At 38.4% G+C, this 18,201-nt stretch overlaps 1 protein-coding gene across 1 annotated transcript in view; it reads left to right on the forward strand.

Annotated features, from left to right (window-relative positions):
• The window catches only part of LOC134212578 (uncharacterized), an 896,490-nt gene that overhangs the window by 718,585 nt on the left and 159,704 nt on the right, over positions 1 to 18,201 (forward strand). Inside the window, exon 19 of the mRNA XM_062690564.1 lies at positions 9,594 to 9,732. Coding sequence (XP_062546548.1) covers positions 9,594 to 9,732 — 139 coding nt within the window. The remainder of the gene's footprint in view (positions 1 to 9,593; positions 9,733 to 18,201) is intronic.

Here is an 18,201-nt window from a genome sequence, read left to right on the forward strand (position 1 = left end):
ACTTAACTCATTACACAGTATTCGGTAAATTTTATCGAAATCTCAACAGCAGATCTGTTCGGTAATAATTTTACAGACTTTTTGTAATTTGTTCCATTGTTCGACTGTCAAAATCACCGAAAATTAGTAAAAATTTTTACCAAACAGTTCTGCTGTTGAGATTTCGGTAAAATTTTACCGAATTCGGCTATTCATTTTAAGTGTGAGTGAAATGATAGCCTTTCGGTTCAACTTTGTTGCACGAGAAAAAAAAATAGTCGTTGTGGTCCAAAATGTTGAAAATAGTCAGTCATTTTGATTATTTAAACATCTTAAAGCTTTCTATTTTCCTTAGTTGATTCTTTTTCCAAAATCTATAATGGAAAATCTTTTCATTCGTGCCAAATGGTTGCAAATTGGTTCAAAATTTATGAAGATTTGAAAACATTTTTTTTAAAACACCGTTTTTGTATATGTATTTTTGATGGACACATTACCCGTAATGCTGGGTAGACACCTTTACGTGGTGCGGTACGGGATGAGATCTACCACTGGCACTGTCACATTGCCAGCTACAGGCAAATCCTGACCCAACGAATACCTTCCTCATTATCCAACTCCGTGGCACTTATGAGGGAATCGCTAAGTCGGTGGCCGCCCGTTCAATAAGTACAATATCCCCTTCTTAATTTCTGATAGTATTATAGATAAGGATATCAAAAGTAAAACATGACTATCACTAGTGTCCAAGTAGTGTAATTGTCGCAAAAAAAATCAACAAAAGAGAATAGCTATAACTCTTTGTCCTAATCTGCAGAGACTTTATCTGCAACAACTATGGAAAGGTAATTGCTGTGAACTTTTCAAACTGCGATAACTTGTATATTTCAGAAGTAAAACACAAATCATGTTAACAGATGGTTAAGTTTATGTCTGAACATTGATAAGTGATACTTATTTAACCAAAAACATCATCGGAAACCGACTTTTTCTCTAAATGCGCGGCATGCGATCATTGTCCTATTCTGTTGCAGTTTGGGACAAATGCTTGTTGCGAGTTGAGTTTGTCCCAACATTTACAAAAGAGGACAATGTTGTTATCATTGGCAATGTTGTTGTTTTACATTCCCTACTAGTGTCCAATCTACGAATTACACCGTAACAATGCTAATGCTAATGTATCTTCGAAGGACACATTATCATAAAATCAGCAATAAACATGAGACCAATCCTGCATTCTTGAAGTGCTTTATTATGTTTGCCCAGTTACAATCTGAACAACTTTATTTAATTGATTGACATTTTGAAGTGATGCAGACGCATGCCATTCCAATATTTTTAAACTCTAAAATCTATAACTGAAAAGCTTTTCATTAATGCCAAAAAATTGCAAAGTTATGAAGGATTGAAAAACATTTTTTTTTTTTGGAAAATGTCGTTTTATTGGACCACCCTAAAAAATACAGGTCTAATTATTTTCGGTAGAGATCATTCATACATATTTTGAGCAAAATCGGGGAACTTTTTTTTCGACTCTATTCTTTTTTCATTTAATCGCTGATAAATATGCAAAACTCGGGAGGAAAGCCTAATATGAGTGTGTAAGATTGCGAAAAATCAAAATACGTCACGAAAATATGATAGACTTGGATCTTTGATATCTCAGCCTTATAGATTTTCAATATTCTTGGACCATTCAATCAAAGAAGAATCCAGGAAGACTCGCTCTAATCCCGATGTACACTTGAGTCGCTTTTTATGCGGATCGCTATCTATGCGTCTTTTTAGTCTTGTTTTGGGATTTATTCCGATTTTTAAGCTGTTTAAATTAACGCTGTACGTTTCTTCCGCGTGAAAAACGATTCCAGTGTGTTACATTATATATGTATAATAATTTTCTACTATCTTTATGAATCCGGCTTTGCTCGGAATTGAAATGTAAATTAAGTAATTAAAAAGTCCAATGCTAAAGCTTATAATAGTACAGAATGTACATACATTGATTGGAAGATAGATTGATACACCCAATTCTTTTTTTACACGGGGGATGCGTGCCGTGTGAAAAAATCCGTGTAAAAAATCCGTGTTATATCGAGAAACCGTGTAAAAAATGACGTGCAAAAAATATCCGTGTAAAAAAAGTAACCGGGTCTTTGTTAATTTGGGGGATGCGTTCCGTGTAAAAATAAATCCGTGTAAAAAAATCCGTGTTATTTCGAGAAGCCGTGTAAGAAAAAATCCGTGTTATTTCAAGAATCCGTGTAAAAAAAGCCGTGTAAAAAAAGCCGTGTAAAAAAATCCGTGTGAAATGTGGGCACATCGAATGTAATCTATGTACACCCAAATCAATAATTGGGTGTACATAGATTACATTCGATGTGCCCACTGTGATCGGTTTGGATATGGTATCTGTACCGGTTTTGGCTTTGTGTCCTACTTAGCGGGCAATCTGACTGAATGCCGTTTCTGGCTTAATTCTTCAAATGTGTTTGAAAATGCAATTCTCGGTTCAATATTTCGGTTTCCTTCATTCTGTATTTCTTTTTCTATTTTAAATATGTTTTCTTTTCACAACTTCCTTTTCTTTCAACCAACTTTATTCTTCTTCTATATATTCTTCCCATTTTCTTTTTCTTTTTTTCTTTCTCCGTTCTTTCTACTACGTTTCCTTTTTGCCTTTATCTTCTATCTTTTTTATTGCTTTTGAGTAGAAGATCTTTCTATCCGAATTCAATTAAGGGATTTATAAGTTACGTCGAATTGTTTTGCCTTTCTCGTATACAAAGTATACGTAAAGGCTATATGTTCGCTCCAAAAACGAACTTTTTATAGGAGTCCCGGAGACCCATAGTGTTATATACCGATCGACTCAGCTCGACGAATTGAAGTGATGTCTGTGTGTATGTGTGTGTGTATGTGTGTGTGTGTATGTGTGCGTGTATGTGTGTGCGCAAAATAATCTCACTCATTTTTCAGGCACTTATCATCAACCGATTTGCTCGCAACAAGTTGCATTCGACGTGGAATCTTGTCCCATTGTTTCGTATTGAAAATTGGCCGAATCGGACTATGGGCTTCGGAGTTATGGCCAAAATATATTTTTTTACGACAAAAATTCTCACTCACTTTTTAGACACTTACTCTTAGCTGATTTACTCGCAACAAGTTTCATTCAACGCAGAATCTTGTCCCATTGTTTCGTATTGAAAATTGGACAGATCGGACTATGGGTTTCGAAGTTATGGTCAAAATCCACTTTTTCACATGATAAACACGTACAAAATTCTCACTCATTTTTCAGGCACTTATCCTTAACCGATTTGCTCGCAACAAGTTTCCTTCGACGCGAAATCCTGTACCATTGTTTCGTATTGAAAATTGGTCGAATCGAACTATGGGATTCGAAGTAATGGCCAAAATACATTTGTTGACAAGAAAAATTCTCACTCATTTTTTAGGCACTTACTTTTAGCCGATTTGCCTGCAACAAGTTGCATTCGACGCAGAATCTTGTTCCATTGTTTCGTATTGAAAATTAAACAGATCGGTATTAAACAGATATGACCAAAGTTTTTTTTGCCTTTCTCGTATACTAAGTATACGGTAAAGGCTATATGATCGCTCCAAAACAAACTTTTTATAGAAGGCCCAGAGACCTATAGTGTTATATACCAATCGACTCAGTTCGACGAATTGAGGTGATGTCTGTGTGTATGTGTGTGTGTCTGTGTGTGCACAAAACATTACGCAAAAATGTCACTCATTTTTAGGCACTTATCCTCAACCGATTTTCTCGCAACAAATTGCATTCGACGCAGAATCCTTTCCCATTGTTTCCTATTGAAAATTGGCCAGGTCGGACTATGGGATCGGAAGTTATGACCAAAATACAAATTTATACGTAAAAATCGCGTAAAAAAATGTCACTCATTTTTCGAGCACTTATCCTCAACCGATTTGCTCGCAACAAATTGCATTCGACGCAGAATCCTTTCCCATTGTTTCCTATTGAAAATTGGCCAGGTCGGACTATGGGATCGGAAGTTATGGCTAAAATACAAATTTAAACGTAAATATCGCGTAAAAAATGTCACTCATTTTTAGGGCACTTATCCTCAACCGATTTGCTCGCAACAAATTGCATTCGACGCAGAATCCTTTCCCATTGTTTCCTATTGAAAATTGGCCAGGTCGGACTATGGGATCGGAAGTTATGGCCAAAATACAAATTTATACGTAAAAATCGCGTAAAAAATGTCACTCATTTTTCGAGCACTTATCCTCAACCGATTTGCTCGCAACAAATTGCATTCGACGCAGAATCCTTTCCCATTGTTTCCTATTGAAAATTGGCCAGGTCGAACAATGGGAACGGAAGTTATGGCCAAAATACAAATTTATACGTAAATATCGCGTAACAAATGTCACTCATTTTTCGGGCAATTATACTAAACCGATTTGCTCGCAACAAATTGCATTCGACGCAGAATCCTTTCCTATTATTTCCTATTGAAAATTGGCCAGGTCGGACTATGGGATTGGAAGTTATGGCCAAAATACAAATTTATACGTAAAAATCGCGTAAAAAATTACACTCATTTTTCGGGCACTTATCCTCAACCGATTTGCTCGCAACAAATTGCATTCGACGCAGAATCCTTTCCCATTGTTTCCTATTGAAAATTGGCCAGGTCGGACTATGGGATCGGAAGTTATGGCTAAAATACAAATTTATACGTAAATATCGCGTAAAAATGTCACTCATTTTTCGGGCACTTATCCTCAACCGATTTGCTCGCAACAAATTGCATTCGACGCAGAATCCTTTCCCATTGTTTCCTATGGACAAATGGCCAGGTCGGACGATGGGATTGGAAGTTACGGCGGACATACAAATTTATACGTAAAAATCGCGTAAAAAATGTCACTCATTTTCGGGCACTTATCCTCAACCGATTTGCTCGCAACAAATTGCATTCGACGCAGAATCCTTTCCCATTGTTTCCTATTGAAAATTGGCCAGGTCGGACTATGGGATCGGAAGTTATGGCTAAAATACAAATTTATACGTAAATATCGCGTAAAAAATGTCACTCATTTTTCGGGCACTTATCCTCAACCGATTTGCTCGCAACAAATTGCATTCGACGCAGAATCCTTTCCCATTGTTTCCTATTGAAAATTGGCCAGGTCGGACTATGGGATCGGAAGTTATGGCCAAACCACCTTTTTTAATAGAAAAATCAGAATAGAAAAATGTCACACATTTTTCGGACACCTAACCTTGATCGATTTACACGCAACAAGTTGCATTCGACGCAGATTCCTGTCCCATTGTTTCCTATTGAAATTTGGCCAGATCGAAATATGGGATCGGAAGTTATGGCCGAAACACCATTTTTGCCTTTTGTTTACAAAGTATACAAAAAGGCTATATGTTCGCTCTAAAACCAAACTTTTACAGAAGACCGGGAGACCCATAGTGTTATTTACCAATCGACTCAGCTCGATGAACTGTGTGTATGTGTGTGTGTGTGCGCACCAAAAGTGCAAAAAGTTTAGCTCACTTTTTTGGTACTTATCCTCAACCGATTTACTTGCAACAAATTCCATTCGACGCGGGATCCTGTCGTTTTGTTTTCTATTGAAAATTTGGAAGATCGGACTATGGGCACAAAAATTATGGCCAAAATGCTTTATGTTATAAAAAAGCGCGTAAAAAAGTCTAGCTCATTTTTAATGCACTTACCCTCAATCGATTTACTCACAACAAATTGCTTTGGACGCGGAATCCTATTCTATTATTTTCTATTGAAAATTGGCCAGCTTGGACTATTACCTTAGAAAATATGACCAAAATACTTTTTGCCTTTCTTGTGCTACAAAGTTGTACCGAAAGGCTATAATTTCTCTCCGAAAACGAACTATCGGATGCTTCCACACTGATACACTTCCCTCCCTCTTCATACGGGAGTTTGGCAGACGGACGGTCATGAGATTTATATCATAACAAATATTGCCCTCCGCTCGCTTGATGGGAATGACATTTTCGTTTTCTTTTGTGTAGTCAGAGCTTCACTTTAACAAACATCCAAATGTGATATCCTTAAAATATATAACTGGGAAAATAAAACAGGGTATGTACATCAAAAGATTGGAAAAGGAAAAAAATGTCGAAATTCTTATTAGCATATTGTAGATCAAGTTGAAAACCGAACCGAGATCTCGCGTTTTCAACTGGATCTACAATATCTTTTCTTGAAGTACACTGGATTTTGTTTTTACGCGATTTACATTTTCTCAATTTTCCACTCATCCTTAATGTTTAACGTATATTAATTACCATGTGATTTTTCTTTGATTTATTCCGGATTTTTTGAAACATGTTGCGAAGAGTTTGGTGGCAAATTGAAGTCACACGATCAAAAATACGAGCGAAAAAAAATCGTGTAAAAACAAAATCCTGTGTAATCCGATTTTCAAGTTTTTCCTGCCAAGAAGTTTTTCTTTTTTACTCTTAGCTACTAGCTCATCTACTTTCAAACAAACACATTTTACGAAGGCCGAGAAAGGCACCATCACCGCTAGGTGGATTAATCTGGGTTTTTTATTTTTCTAAACGATTCCCTTTTCTTCTTCCGGAATTTCCAATGGCTATTCTACCTCTCTAAACATCTCTTTAGAAAAGAGAATATGTGCATCAAATGTACATCAAATTATTACTAAAATTTTCTATACAATACCCACACCCCACACCCTCCCCGTTTCCACAATGACCCATTCACCTCCAATACAATCGACTCTTCAGTGTAGAGAATATGTATTTCATATTAGGTTGAAATTGTTCCTAGAAGAAGAAAGTCACACTGAATTGTTGGTTTTCAAAAAAATCCCTACCTCCACACCTCTCACCTTTCCCCAACGACACTCTCGCCCAGAGTGTAAAATAATCGAAAATTGTTGGTGAAGTCCACCTCCCTTCACTTGTCAGCTCACTTTCAGGCGCATTCATAGTCGGCTCTGGACTGTCAATATTCGATTGAATATTAGTCATTGAATATTCATGCACATTCTACAAATTGATAAATTATCTGAAGTCTAAATACATTTTAAATGAGTATAGTAATTTATCACATAGAACTGAATTCGATTTGCATCCGTGAGGCACTTTCAATGGTAAACATTAATATAAACAATGCTATTATGTTTTTTTCTGCACATAGTAAGCGCACTCAGTGACAGTCGAATGAATGAGTTAGTGGAGTAGTCGTCTGACTATTTCATTCTATGTTTTGAATAATCATGCGATGTTTGTTAAAATTCGGACTGAAGTTGCTTCATGAAGATGAATATATTAGGCTCTGCTCTCACCTCATATATGATCTTCTCATCAGTCCTGGGAGTTGGAAGATACACTGAATTACTAATATCTAAAGAGACTTCTTCCCTCTTTACTCTCCCCCTATTTCCAAATTTTTATGCAGAGGTTTTTGGGGTGAAATTCACATTCGTTCACTTTTGACCAGTCGGCGTGACCAAAGTTGCGTAGTCAATGCCAATCAGTTGACACTTGACTCCACTTTCAGTCCTTCGAATTGTCCCCATTTAGGGTTCGTAAACCATTACTGGCCGTCCTCGATACGGCTCTAAATGTTTGCGCGAGTTCCCGGATCCGGTTTTGGACGCTTGGAGAAATAACTTTTGAACACCGTTCTGAACTAAAACACATTTACGAGCTAAAATGATATCTTTATTATATATTAATTGATTAAGTGTGTAGACGAGTGACTGCGAGGAACTCCCAGAGGTCTGTTATTGATGAAGTAACTTAACTATCTATCTAGTAATCTAGTATCTAACCATGGTTGGCTCTCGGGTGATATATTAACTTCCAATATTATTGTACAGTGAATAAAAAAAATGTTCTTATCTCCTATCAAATGCATATCCAGCTTTATACGCTGGCCACAAATTAACAAGGGATGAATTGAATTTAACATATGCTGTGAACATAATTTTAAGTAATAGATTAGTAGCCATGAACTATTTGTAGATCTGTCCACGGTATACAGAATTTTGCACGGTATACAGAATCAAGGTAGGCTCGTATACGTAGGCTATAGCACAGAAAGCCATTTTGTAGCAGAATAATATTAATAAGTAAATTAATCGTTTTCACTAATCACCAAAATTGAATTGGAAGGAAACCGTTGAGGTATAAATATGTACTAAATTTGATTTCCAATTCCAAATGTAAACATAAGATAATCAAAAATATTCATCCAGAAGCGATATTAGATAACACGAAAGCGTTTACGCACTTGAATTTTACCTAAAAAAGTCAACAATTAAAATATATTTTGATGCTCCAATGGCTAGCAAAATTATGACATTTCAATGTTTTCATAGAAAATTCTAACTTCGTAGGTTGATAATCTTCTTATCTTCTTCTATATAATAAAAATGAAATGGTTTGTGCTCGTATCTGCATAACTTGAAAACGGCTCGATGGATTTTCTTCATTCCTTCAGCAAAAATGTTCGTTATCGTTTCCGACGGGTTTATATGATATTTCCTCATGCAAATATTATTACTAAGTTGAGTAAACCGTGAAAAACTAAAAATAAGATTGGTATGGAAATTTCACACAGCGCGCATTTTCGCCTACTATGCAGGACAACGTCTGCCGGGTCAACTGGTGATGTATAAAAATTATAGTGGATACACCATGTAGGAGAGGCCCTCCTTAGCCGTGCGGTAAGACGCGCGGCTTTAAAGCAAAACCATGCTGAGGGTGGCTGGGTTCGATTCCCGGTGCCGGTCTGGGCAATTTTTGGATTGGAAATTGTCTCGACTTCCCTGGGCATAAAAGTATCATCGTGCTAGCCTCATGATATACGAATGCAAAAATGGTAACCTGGCTTAGAAACCTCGCAGTTAATAACTGTGGAAGTGCTTAGTGATCACTAAGCTGCGAGGCGGCTCTGCCCCGGTGTGGGGATGTAATGCCAATAAGAAGAAGAAGAAGAAGAAGACCATGTAGGATACACCAAAGGGGTGATGCAAGGTATCATCGAGTAAAAATCTGGATATTAAATAGGTTAAGAGATCAATAATGTTTCCATCTGTGGAACGCTTGTAACTTGACCAGTAACGCTTGCTTGACAAGCTTCTATTTAGATTTCTTACAGCTGTTATGCAGATTTGAAAGACACCCGCTGAATGTATGCCTTTCATTCTACATATTACGAAAATTCATTTTGTTTGTTTTAATATGGAAAACTATTTCAAATTTCAGAAATTACATGCAAAGAAACATCACTCCTGGAACACGTTATTAAAGTTTTAAAAAATCTGTGCAGACGCGTTGCTTTAACTTCAAAGTTCTTGGTTCTCGTTTCGATTTATACTTGAGTAATCTATTGATCAGGATAGTCGAACTGTATTCTGCACATAATGGAAATATTGTAATTAATTTCAAAACAATTCGTAGCTTCCAGTAACAATCTCCAATAACCCCAAGATATTAAAAGTTACTAAAACAAATCTGCGTTTGAAACATACATTGCATAGCATTACTCACTATCTATTTTCTCATGCTTCCCCTCCCACAGATACGATGCCAAGGCAACATTTGAACCAACGTGGCGAACCGACCTTTGCATCACCGAGAATTTGATGGAAAACATTACAAGATGCATTTGCCCATTATCGGGCACATTTGTGGTGCTGCTGGCCAAGAAGAACTACAACGTAAGTATGCCGTGCTCTGCATTTTCTGTCTCGATTGAATGGTTTGCGGGATGGTCCCGGTCCATAATGGACGAGTCTCTTCAACAAATGCTTCTTTTTCTCGGTTTGTACTGAACTGCGAACTAAAGTTCCTAAAAGTTTTCCCCTCCTTTGGGTTTGGGTTGATACCCCTACCCCCCGACCGACCTACACGAGACGTCTGCGATGGGTGTAAATTTCAACTCGCTTCTTCACTTCACTGTCAGTATAGTGCCAAAAGCTCAGGATCGCATCGTGACTCGACTGGACAGAAAATCGTTCCTGAAGTCAAGCGCAAAAAACTATTCTCCTCCCGACACTTGAAATGTGGTCGGGCATGTTCTTGATGGGATTGAATTACTCATCGTTGATGGTTCCTGTCCGGAGAGGGCAAAAGGACGAACTATGTATACGAGATACGTTTCCATCACTTCCGCCAGTGAGAAAACCAATCCGAGCAGAGCAGCACAAATCATTGGGCTTCCACTGCTGCACACATCATTCGAGTCGAAGTCCACTTGCTGCCGGGTGCAATCTTGTTGTTGGCTGAAGTAGTCTGCTTTCAATTACGACCATCTATGCTGAAATCAATGCTGAGTGGGCAAGATTTGATACGCAGCTTTACGAAGTGATTCGTTTCAATGCGAGTTGGATTGGCACATATAAAATGTAACTGAAAAGTGAAGAATATATTAATGAAGTATACAATGCCTACTATAGATAGTGGAATATATAGATGAGCGAAGATAAATCCTCTGTCTCCAAACGAATTGTCAAACGTGTCTCCAAACGAGCATGACGTCACGATTTCAATGGAAATGTTAAGGGCTGTGACGTCATATAAAAAACCGACTCAGCCATGCTTTCGCTCATCTATAGATTCTACTATCTATAATGCCTACAATGAACAATAAAGATACAAACATTGATTAGATGAAATCGGTAGTAAATAATATCATTTGGTTTCACGTTTACTTGCAACATTTTTTTTATTGTCAGGTATTGGAAATTCTAATTGAAATTACTTCATTCTTTCTTTTCTTTATCAATGGCTCTACATTACATTTGGAACTTTTAAACAAGTATTCTGATAGTATTTCCTCAGTTATGAGTAAATTGAAAGTTTTTCTATGCCCTCCATTGCATGAGTACTGTCGCTTAAGAAAAACAAACCGCAAAAAATATTTTTTTGGGAAATCGGCCGACACATAGTGGATTGTGGCGATGAATGCTTAGATAGCACGTGCTATTTTTACTGCGGACAAATTTTTCACCTCTATGACAACCTTGGAAAATGATCACGAAAGTTGTCATTTTGTATAGCAAGGCACAATGGCACAATATGTAACAATGGATACACTGTGCCTAGGAAACCGATAATGTTTTCCACCCGTAACATCCTAGACCGGATTGACAATCGGACTCGCCATCTCCGAATTAGCAATCCTACGCCTAAATCCAGCCTTGATGACAAGTAAGACATTCTTCTAAACATGTTCTATCACATTGTTTGATAGTTCTGAAAACTCAGACAAGTTGAGCCATACTGAACGTTATGCCTGTGATTGATTTTCAGGAATACGAGATGCTCAAAGTACTCCAAAACGTTCTGGAGTTCAGCCCACAGTCGTCTAGCGGATCAATCAAGGCTTTGGCCAGTGTCCTCATCGTCGGTATACATACACCCAATCTTGTTCAATAATCATATACGCATCACGCAAACCCAATTTTCTTGAATACGCGATGCTTAAGGTACTCCAAAACGCTCTGGAGTAAAGCCCACGGTATCTATCAGATCAATCAAGGCTTTTGCAATGTCCTCATCGTCGGTATTCACCCAATCTCCCAATAATCATAAACGCAATAATCATATACGTATCATGCAAAGCCTTTTTTCTAGAGTACAAGATGCTCATGGTACTCCTAATCGAGGAAGGGTCATTTGGCCGAAACCCGTTCGGCCGAAATCCATTTGACCGAATGCCACTAGGCCGAACAGACCATTAGGCCGACACCCATCTGGTCGAAAGTCATTTTGCCGAAAGGGTCGTTTGGCCGAAAGGGTTGCTTGGCCGAAACCCATCTGGCCAAAGGGTCGTTTGGCCGGAAGAGTCGTTTGGCCGAAAGGGTCATTTGGCCGAAAGGGTCGTTTGGCCGAAAGGGTCGTTTAACCGAAAGGGTCGTTTGGCCGAATGGGTCATTTGGCCGAATGGGTCATTTGGCCGAAAGGGTCGTTTAGCCGAAAGGGTCGTTTGGCCGAAAGGGTCGTTTGGCCGAAAGGGTCATTTGGCCGAATGGGTCATTTGGCCGAAAGGGTCATTTTGCCGAAAGGGTCATTAGGCCGAAAGGGTCATTAGGTCGAAAGGGTCATTTGGCCGAAAGGGTCGTTTGGCTGAAAGGGTCGTATGGCCGAAAGGATCATTTAGCCAAAAGGGTCATTTGGCGAAAGGGTCATTTGGCCGAAAGAGTCGTTCAGCCAAAAAGGTCATTTAGCCGGATAGGACATTTGGTCGAATTGGTCATTTGATCGAATAGTTCATTTAAAAAGAGAGAAATTAGGAATGAGAAGAGAGACGTCTCACTTCTCACTCTTCATTTTTCTTTTCACACTATAAAAAAGTGAAAAAGTGCGGAATGAGTAGTGAAACGTCTTACTACCCACTTTGCAGCTGTCTCACTTCTCAATCCTCATTTCTCACTTCTCACTGCAAAAAAGAGGAGCGCGAAGTGAGTAGTGAAACGTCTAGCTACTCACTTCGCGCTTCTCACTTTTCACATCGAGAAGTGAAAAATGAGGAGTGAGAAGTGAGACGTTTCACTTCTCACTCCTCATATATCACTTCTCGCTGTCAAAAGTGAGAAACGCAAAGTAAGTAGTGAGACGTCTCACTACAGTGAAAAGAGAAAAAATCAAGAGTGGAAAGTAAGACGTCTCACTTCTCACTTCTTTTTTCTCAGTTCTCATTTCTCACTGTGAAAAGTGAGTAGTGCGAAGTGGGTAGTGAGACATCTCCCTACTCACTTTTTACAGTGAGAAGTGAGAAATGAGGAGTAAGAAGTGAGACGCCTCACTTCTCACTCCCAATTTCTCACTACTCACTGTGAAAAGTGAGTAGTACGAAGGGAGTAGTGAGACGTCTCACTACTCATTTCGCGCTTCTCATTTTTAACAGTGAGAAGAGAAAAATGAAGAGTGAGTTCTTTTTTCAAATGAGCTATTCGGCCAAACGACCCTTTCGACCAAATAACCCTTTCGGCCAAATGACCCTTTCGGCTAAATTATTCATTCGGCTGAATGATCCTTTTTGCCAAACGATCTTTTCGGCCAAACGACCCTTTCGGCCAAATGACCCTTTCGGCCAAATGACCCATTCGGCCAAACGACCCTTTCGGCCAAACGACCCTTTCGGCCAAACGACCCATTCGGCCAAACGACCCTTTCGGCCAAACGACCCTTTCGGCCAAACGCCCTTTCGGCTAAACGACCATTTCGGCCAAACGACCCTTTCGGCCTAATGACCTTGTCGGCCAAATGACCCTTTCGATCAAACGACCCATTCGGCCAAATTACCCTTTCGGTCAAACGATCCTCTCGGCTAAATGACTTTCGGCCTAATGACTCTTTCGGCCTAATGGTCTGTACGGCCAAATGGTATATTCGGCCAAACAACTTTCGGCCTAGTGGCATTCGGCCAAATGACTAAATTTCTGAATAATTAAATGTTAGGTGCATTTTGTTTGAACAAATATTGTTTTGTATAACCGAGCATACGATGTATGTACAACAAGGGATCTGGTGATTCCCCAACAAACAATTACGGCTGAATAAGCTACTTTTCTAAGCTGAAAAACCTGTTTTTAATTAAATAAGCCCTTCATCAGCTTTCAATCTTGTTGGGTCAAGACTTTATTGGACATGATAATAAATGCAGCATAATTGAAGAGAAGATAATTGTCATATGAACTTGGCTGTAAATATTTACTGCCGCTATCTGAAAAAGGGCGTATGCGCCAAATAACAATACACCTGTTTTAAATGTTTCTGTTAATGAACTCAAACAAATGTACATGTTCATGATTGAATTAGAAGCGAAAGTACAAATTCAATAGTTCCGTTAGGATACGGCAGGCATGTAGATAACAAGTGGATTTGAAAGTGAGCGGAGAAAAATTTTGTGATAATATAAATCTCACGACCTTCCTGAAGTCGGAAGTTCCTGTTGCCAAACTCTTGAATAAAGAGGGACGGAAGAGTATCAGTGTGGAAGCTGATATCTTTCCACTGGCAAAAGGAAGATGGCTTGATTTGCTCATACCATCGCATACGTTATTGCGCAGTTCTGTTTTCTCGATGTATTCGCCTCGTCACAACCAATTTGCCCTCCGCTTACTTTCAAACCCTTCTACAAAATATTCTTCATCCTAACTGTTGCGACAGATGAGTGCTGTACCACGACGCTGCTGACCAAAGAACTATAGCCATCGTTAAACTTGGATGATCTGCAGCAATCATCTCTAAGACTATTATCGTTGAGACTGCTATCGGCACCTTCGTGCTGCTGCTGCCTTTGTTCCGCTCTTTTGCTTTGCTCGTACTCATCTTGTACGAACTGAGGATTTGATCCAAACTTGCAAGCTGCTTTATTTTGATGTCTGTGCTTGCGAAGCATGTTCCTGATTGGTTGTTTTACTATTTACTGAAAATCCATCGAGAAACGGCTGAGCTATTAACGTTCAAAGTCTATCATATTTCCGTGACGGTCTTTGATTTTCACAATCGCAAAGTCTTCCCCAAAATAGAGAACACAAACGAAGTCCTACGTCAACATACTTAGTTCCGAGGCAACAACGTTCCTGTGGGGGATGTGATGCTAAGGAAAAATAATAAGACGAGTACGATGTTCAAATCTTCAAGCATGCGTAATCGAACAGTTTTGTTCCAATATGATAACAATCGTATTCATTGGCGTAAATAAGGAGGAGCCTGGGTCTCCCCAGACCCACTTGTGCCACCCCTCAGATAATTTGAAAATCAATTTCGAAAATAATCAATTTTATATACCACAAAAATATTTTCTCATTGAGCAAAGATAATAATTTGTTGAAGCAGCTAAAAAATCATGCTGTGCTATCATGGAATTCAACAAAAATTACCTGACGACAGAAGAGCAATAGTTTTTTATTATAAAAATATTGCTATTTATTTCAAAAGAAACTATATTTTTCTAAAGATGACTTTCTTGAAAAACCCCATTAAATTTTCTCTACAACAATCACAGAAATGCCACGAAAATTACTGGCTCATGCTACTACAAGTATATATTGGCATTTAAACACTTTCAGTAGAGTGGCCTTGCCAGAGCACAACTATAATCCCCACAACATGAAAACCGGCACGGCGACGGAAAACAAAAATAATTCACTGCACACAGCAATAAATCCCTATTTAATTCTGTTTAATGATACTTAAGAAACCATTTAAAGCACATTCCATTCTCGGAGTACTCGTAGATAAATACGAAACGAGATAAAACACACGACACCCAGAAACGAGGCCGCCTACACGACTGCACTCCGGCCGGTTCCGGCTCCGTTAGCATTCCGGGTTGAAACTTGAAAGAAGGAATGTTAAGTTGCACACAGAAGTTGAGCACATTTTGGGGTTGCTTTTGAACTAGCGAATATGCCTTGCAGTGAGTGAGCATCGGAAAGGAAAGCGGGTTTCAATTTTTAACATTCGCCCTACTACGAAACGGAGAGATCTTCTTGACCCCTATGATGACCAACCTACTGCTGCACACTATCGACGGAGAATGGTCTGAAGAAAGTGAACCGTTGAACGCTGGCAGTCCAGAAGTATGCAGGGTATGTACGTCGTTTGGTTTTGGATCAGTATCAAACCGGTATGTGAATGCAGGAATGTGACGTTTACATGTCTTTGGTGCCACATTGGATTGGTGCAGAAATTTCTGAAATGACTGCTTTTATCTGCTTGATGCCAGGGAATGTTCTTAATTTTTGCGTATCGGTAAAAGTTTGCTGCATAGTGTTGAGAGTTCACTGAAGTTTTATCAAAATTATGCGGTGAATAAGACATTGTTACGACACGCATTTGTTTTGGGAATTTTCACTGTACCTAATGTTGATGAACAATTTTCGTTTGAAAAGCCACCTTATAACCAGTTGCCAAATCATCTAACACTGTGATGGTTTATTAGTAGGAATACAAACGCTTTCTACATCTTGTTCTTTCGATTATAGCCGAATAAGCGATATTCCCTGTGATAAATCAACCATAAAACAGAGGCGACCACATCGCACCATTACTTCTCAAAGCCGTTCGTTTTAAAATGAAAAATCCCCCGACCTCAGCTTCACGCAGGAAATCCATTTCGAAGTAGCAGATAGCCACGATGATTGATGGCTTCAATAAAGATTTCATAAATCATGCGCGTCTATGAGTAGTACGGTCGTTGAACGAAAGTTGTCATTCCGGAAAAAGTACCGGTCTTAGAAACAATTTATCAATGAGCGGATGTTCATCTTCGTGGAGAAGAAAATGCTTCTAAATACGCCAGTTTGTCGCCTATGAATATTTGACATTTATTACGACACACTTCGCCGAGTTTGGCACTGGAGAACTGGAAATCAAATTTTGCTTCATTTCGCTTGCCCAAATAAACTTCCTGCTGAAGCCAAGAAAAAGTGCTTAAGTTTTCCAAAATGTCTCCCATCAACGGCCTCTGGCTAAAGCAAACAGATCTTTAATTACAACACGGTAAAATTTGTAGACATAAAATGGGAAATAAATGCTAGAGATTTAAAATATCTACAGTGTAGATTCTATAGCCCAGTTTAGAGTCATAAGCTGAACCACACTATGGATGGTTGCCACGCAATCTGGGGGCCAAAAAAAGTTAAGGTGATTGTTAGATGTATTTTTTAATATAATCTAAAAGGGCACAACAAATGTGAATCAATATTAGTGAGGTTCATATAATGTGGCATGATTTGTCGTTCACCTTCGTACACAACCAATGGGTGCTCAACTAAACCGTAGCCGATCAAAAAATAGCCCAAGAGTAAAATTGAATATACACAGTTTTAGCTATTAATCTGGAACAGAATGATTAACATATTGAGAAGAAATTGCTTGTCGAATATCGTTTTGGCTCAAACCCCGAACATGACTCATATTCCGAAAACTGGCGTTTTAACGCCCTAAAACTAAAACTTTCATTAGTTTTCCGAACTAAGGATCAAGATTACAAACGAATTAAAGCTCCGGTTTAGAAATGGCCGTTTGAAAGCGTTCGGAATTTGAGTCAAAACGATACAATGTGTTAGGCTCATGGTTTGAATCCAAAGGAGAATAAAAAAATCTCTCAATTATCATGTCTGTATACACTAGGGCAGTTTACTTTTCAAAAATGTTCGGAAACTCCAACTCCCATATATATTAGCATCATTTTGATAATATAGGAGTCCTGGCAAAATTTCAGGCTATTCGAAGTCAATTTATGTTTATATGTTTATATGGAAATTTGTATGGGAAAAACTTAAAATTTATTCTAAACCCCCTACAACTCCTAAATCGTGATGAAATCAAATAAATATCCCCAGCCTCCATTTTTGGAATCTATTTGAGCTCAACCAGTGGGTAACTTATTAATTTTGATTTATATTTCCACTGCTACGTTGAGGCTAATTACACCATTTTAGCCATTTATCCCATATTCACACTGTCAATAGAACCGTTCAATCCACTCATAACTAATGTGTTATCCGGAGGTCTCATTTATATAGATTCTAAAAAGGGAGGTTGAAGATGTTTATTTGAACTCATCACGATTTGACAGTTGTAGGGAGACTTGAATAAATTTTAAATTTTCCCCATACAAATTGACTTCGCACCACCCCTAAATGGCCACAGAATTGTCTGAAATTTTGCCGGGGTTCCTATATTATCAAAATGATGCTAATAGACATATGGGAGTTGAAATTTTCGAACCTTTTTGAAATTTGAACTGCCCTGGTATACACTCACGATAGGTAGCATACCTATCGAGAGACGTTTTTCAAAAGCTGTTATGATAATGATCTGATTCGGTGAGTATACCACATGATAAATTTCTTTTAAAAAGCTCCAATTGCGAGGGAATCGGTTCTGATTATGCATTTCAACTTGTTTCACATAGCTTTGCGAAAAAATATGGTCCCAACAAAAAATGAGCAAGAATAAAGCGTTTTATCAAACCCCGTCGTTGGGTCCGCCTATCCAAATCGTTTTTGTTTTTCAACTTGTATGCAAGTGCGAAAGACTTGTTTTCATGTTATTAATATTAATTGCAAATATGCAAAATTAATATTAAATAGTTTTATGATTATTTGATTGTTCGATGCCGTTGTGACCGCTAACTGCAAGATAATCTTATTTGAATTCAAATAATT

The sequence above is a fragment of the Armigeres subalbatus genome, chromosome 2 (genome assembly GCF_024139115.2).
Source record: "Armigeres subalbatus isolate Guangzhou_Male chromosome 2, GZ_Asu_2, whole genome shotgun sequence".
Taxonomy (NCBI): domain Eukaryota; kingdom Metazoa; phylum Arthropoda; class Insecta; order Diptera; family Culicidae; genus Armigeres; species Armigeres subalbatus.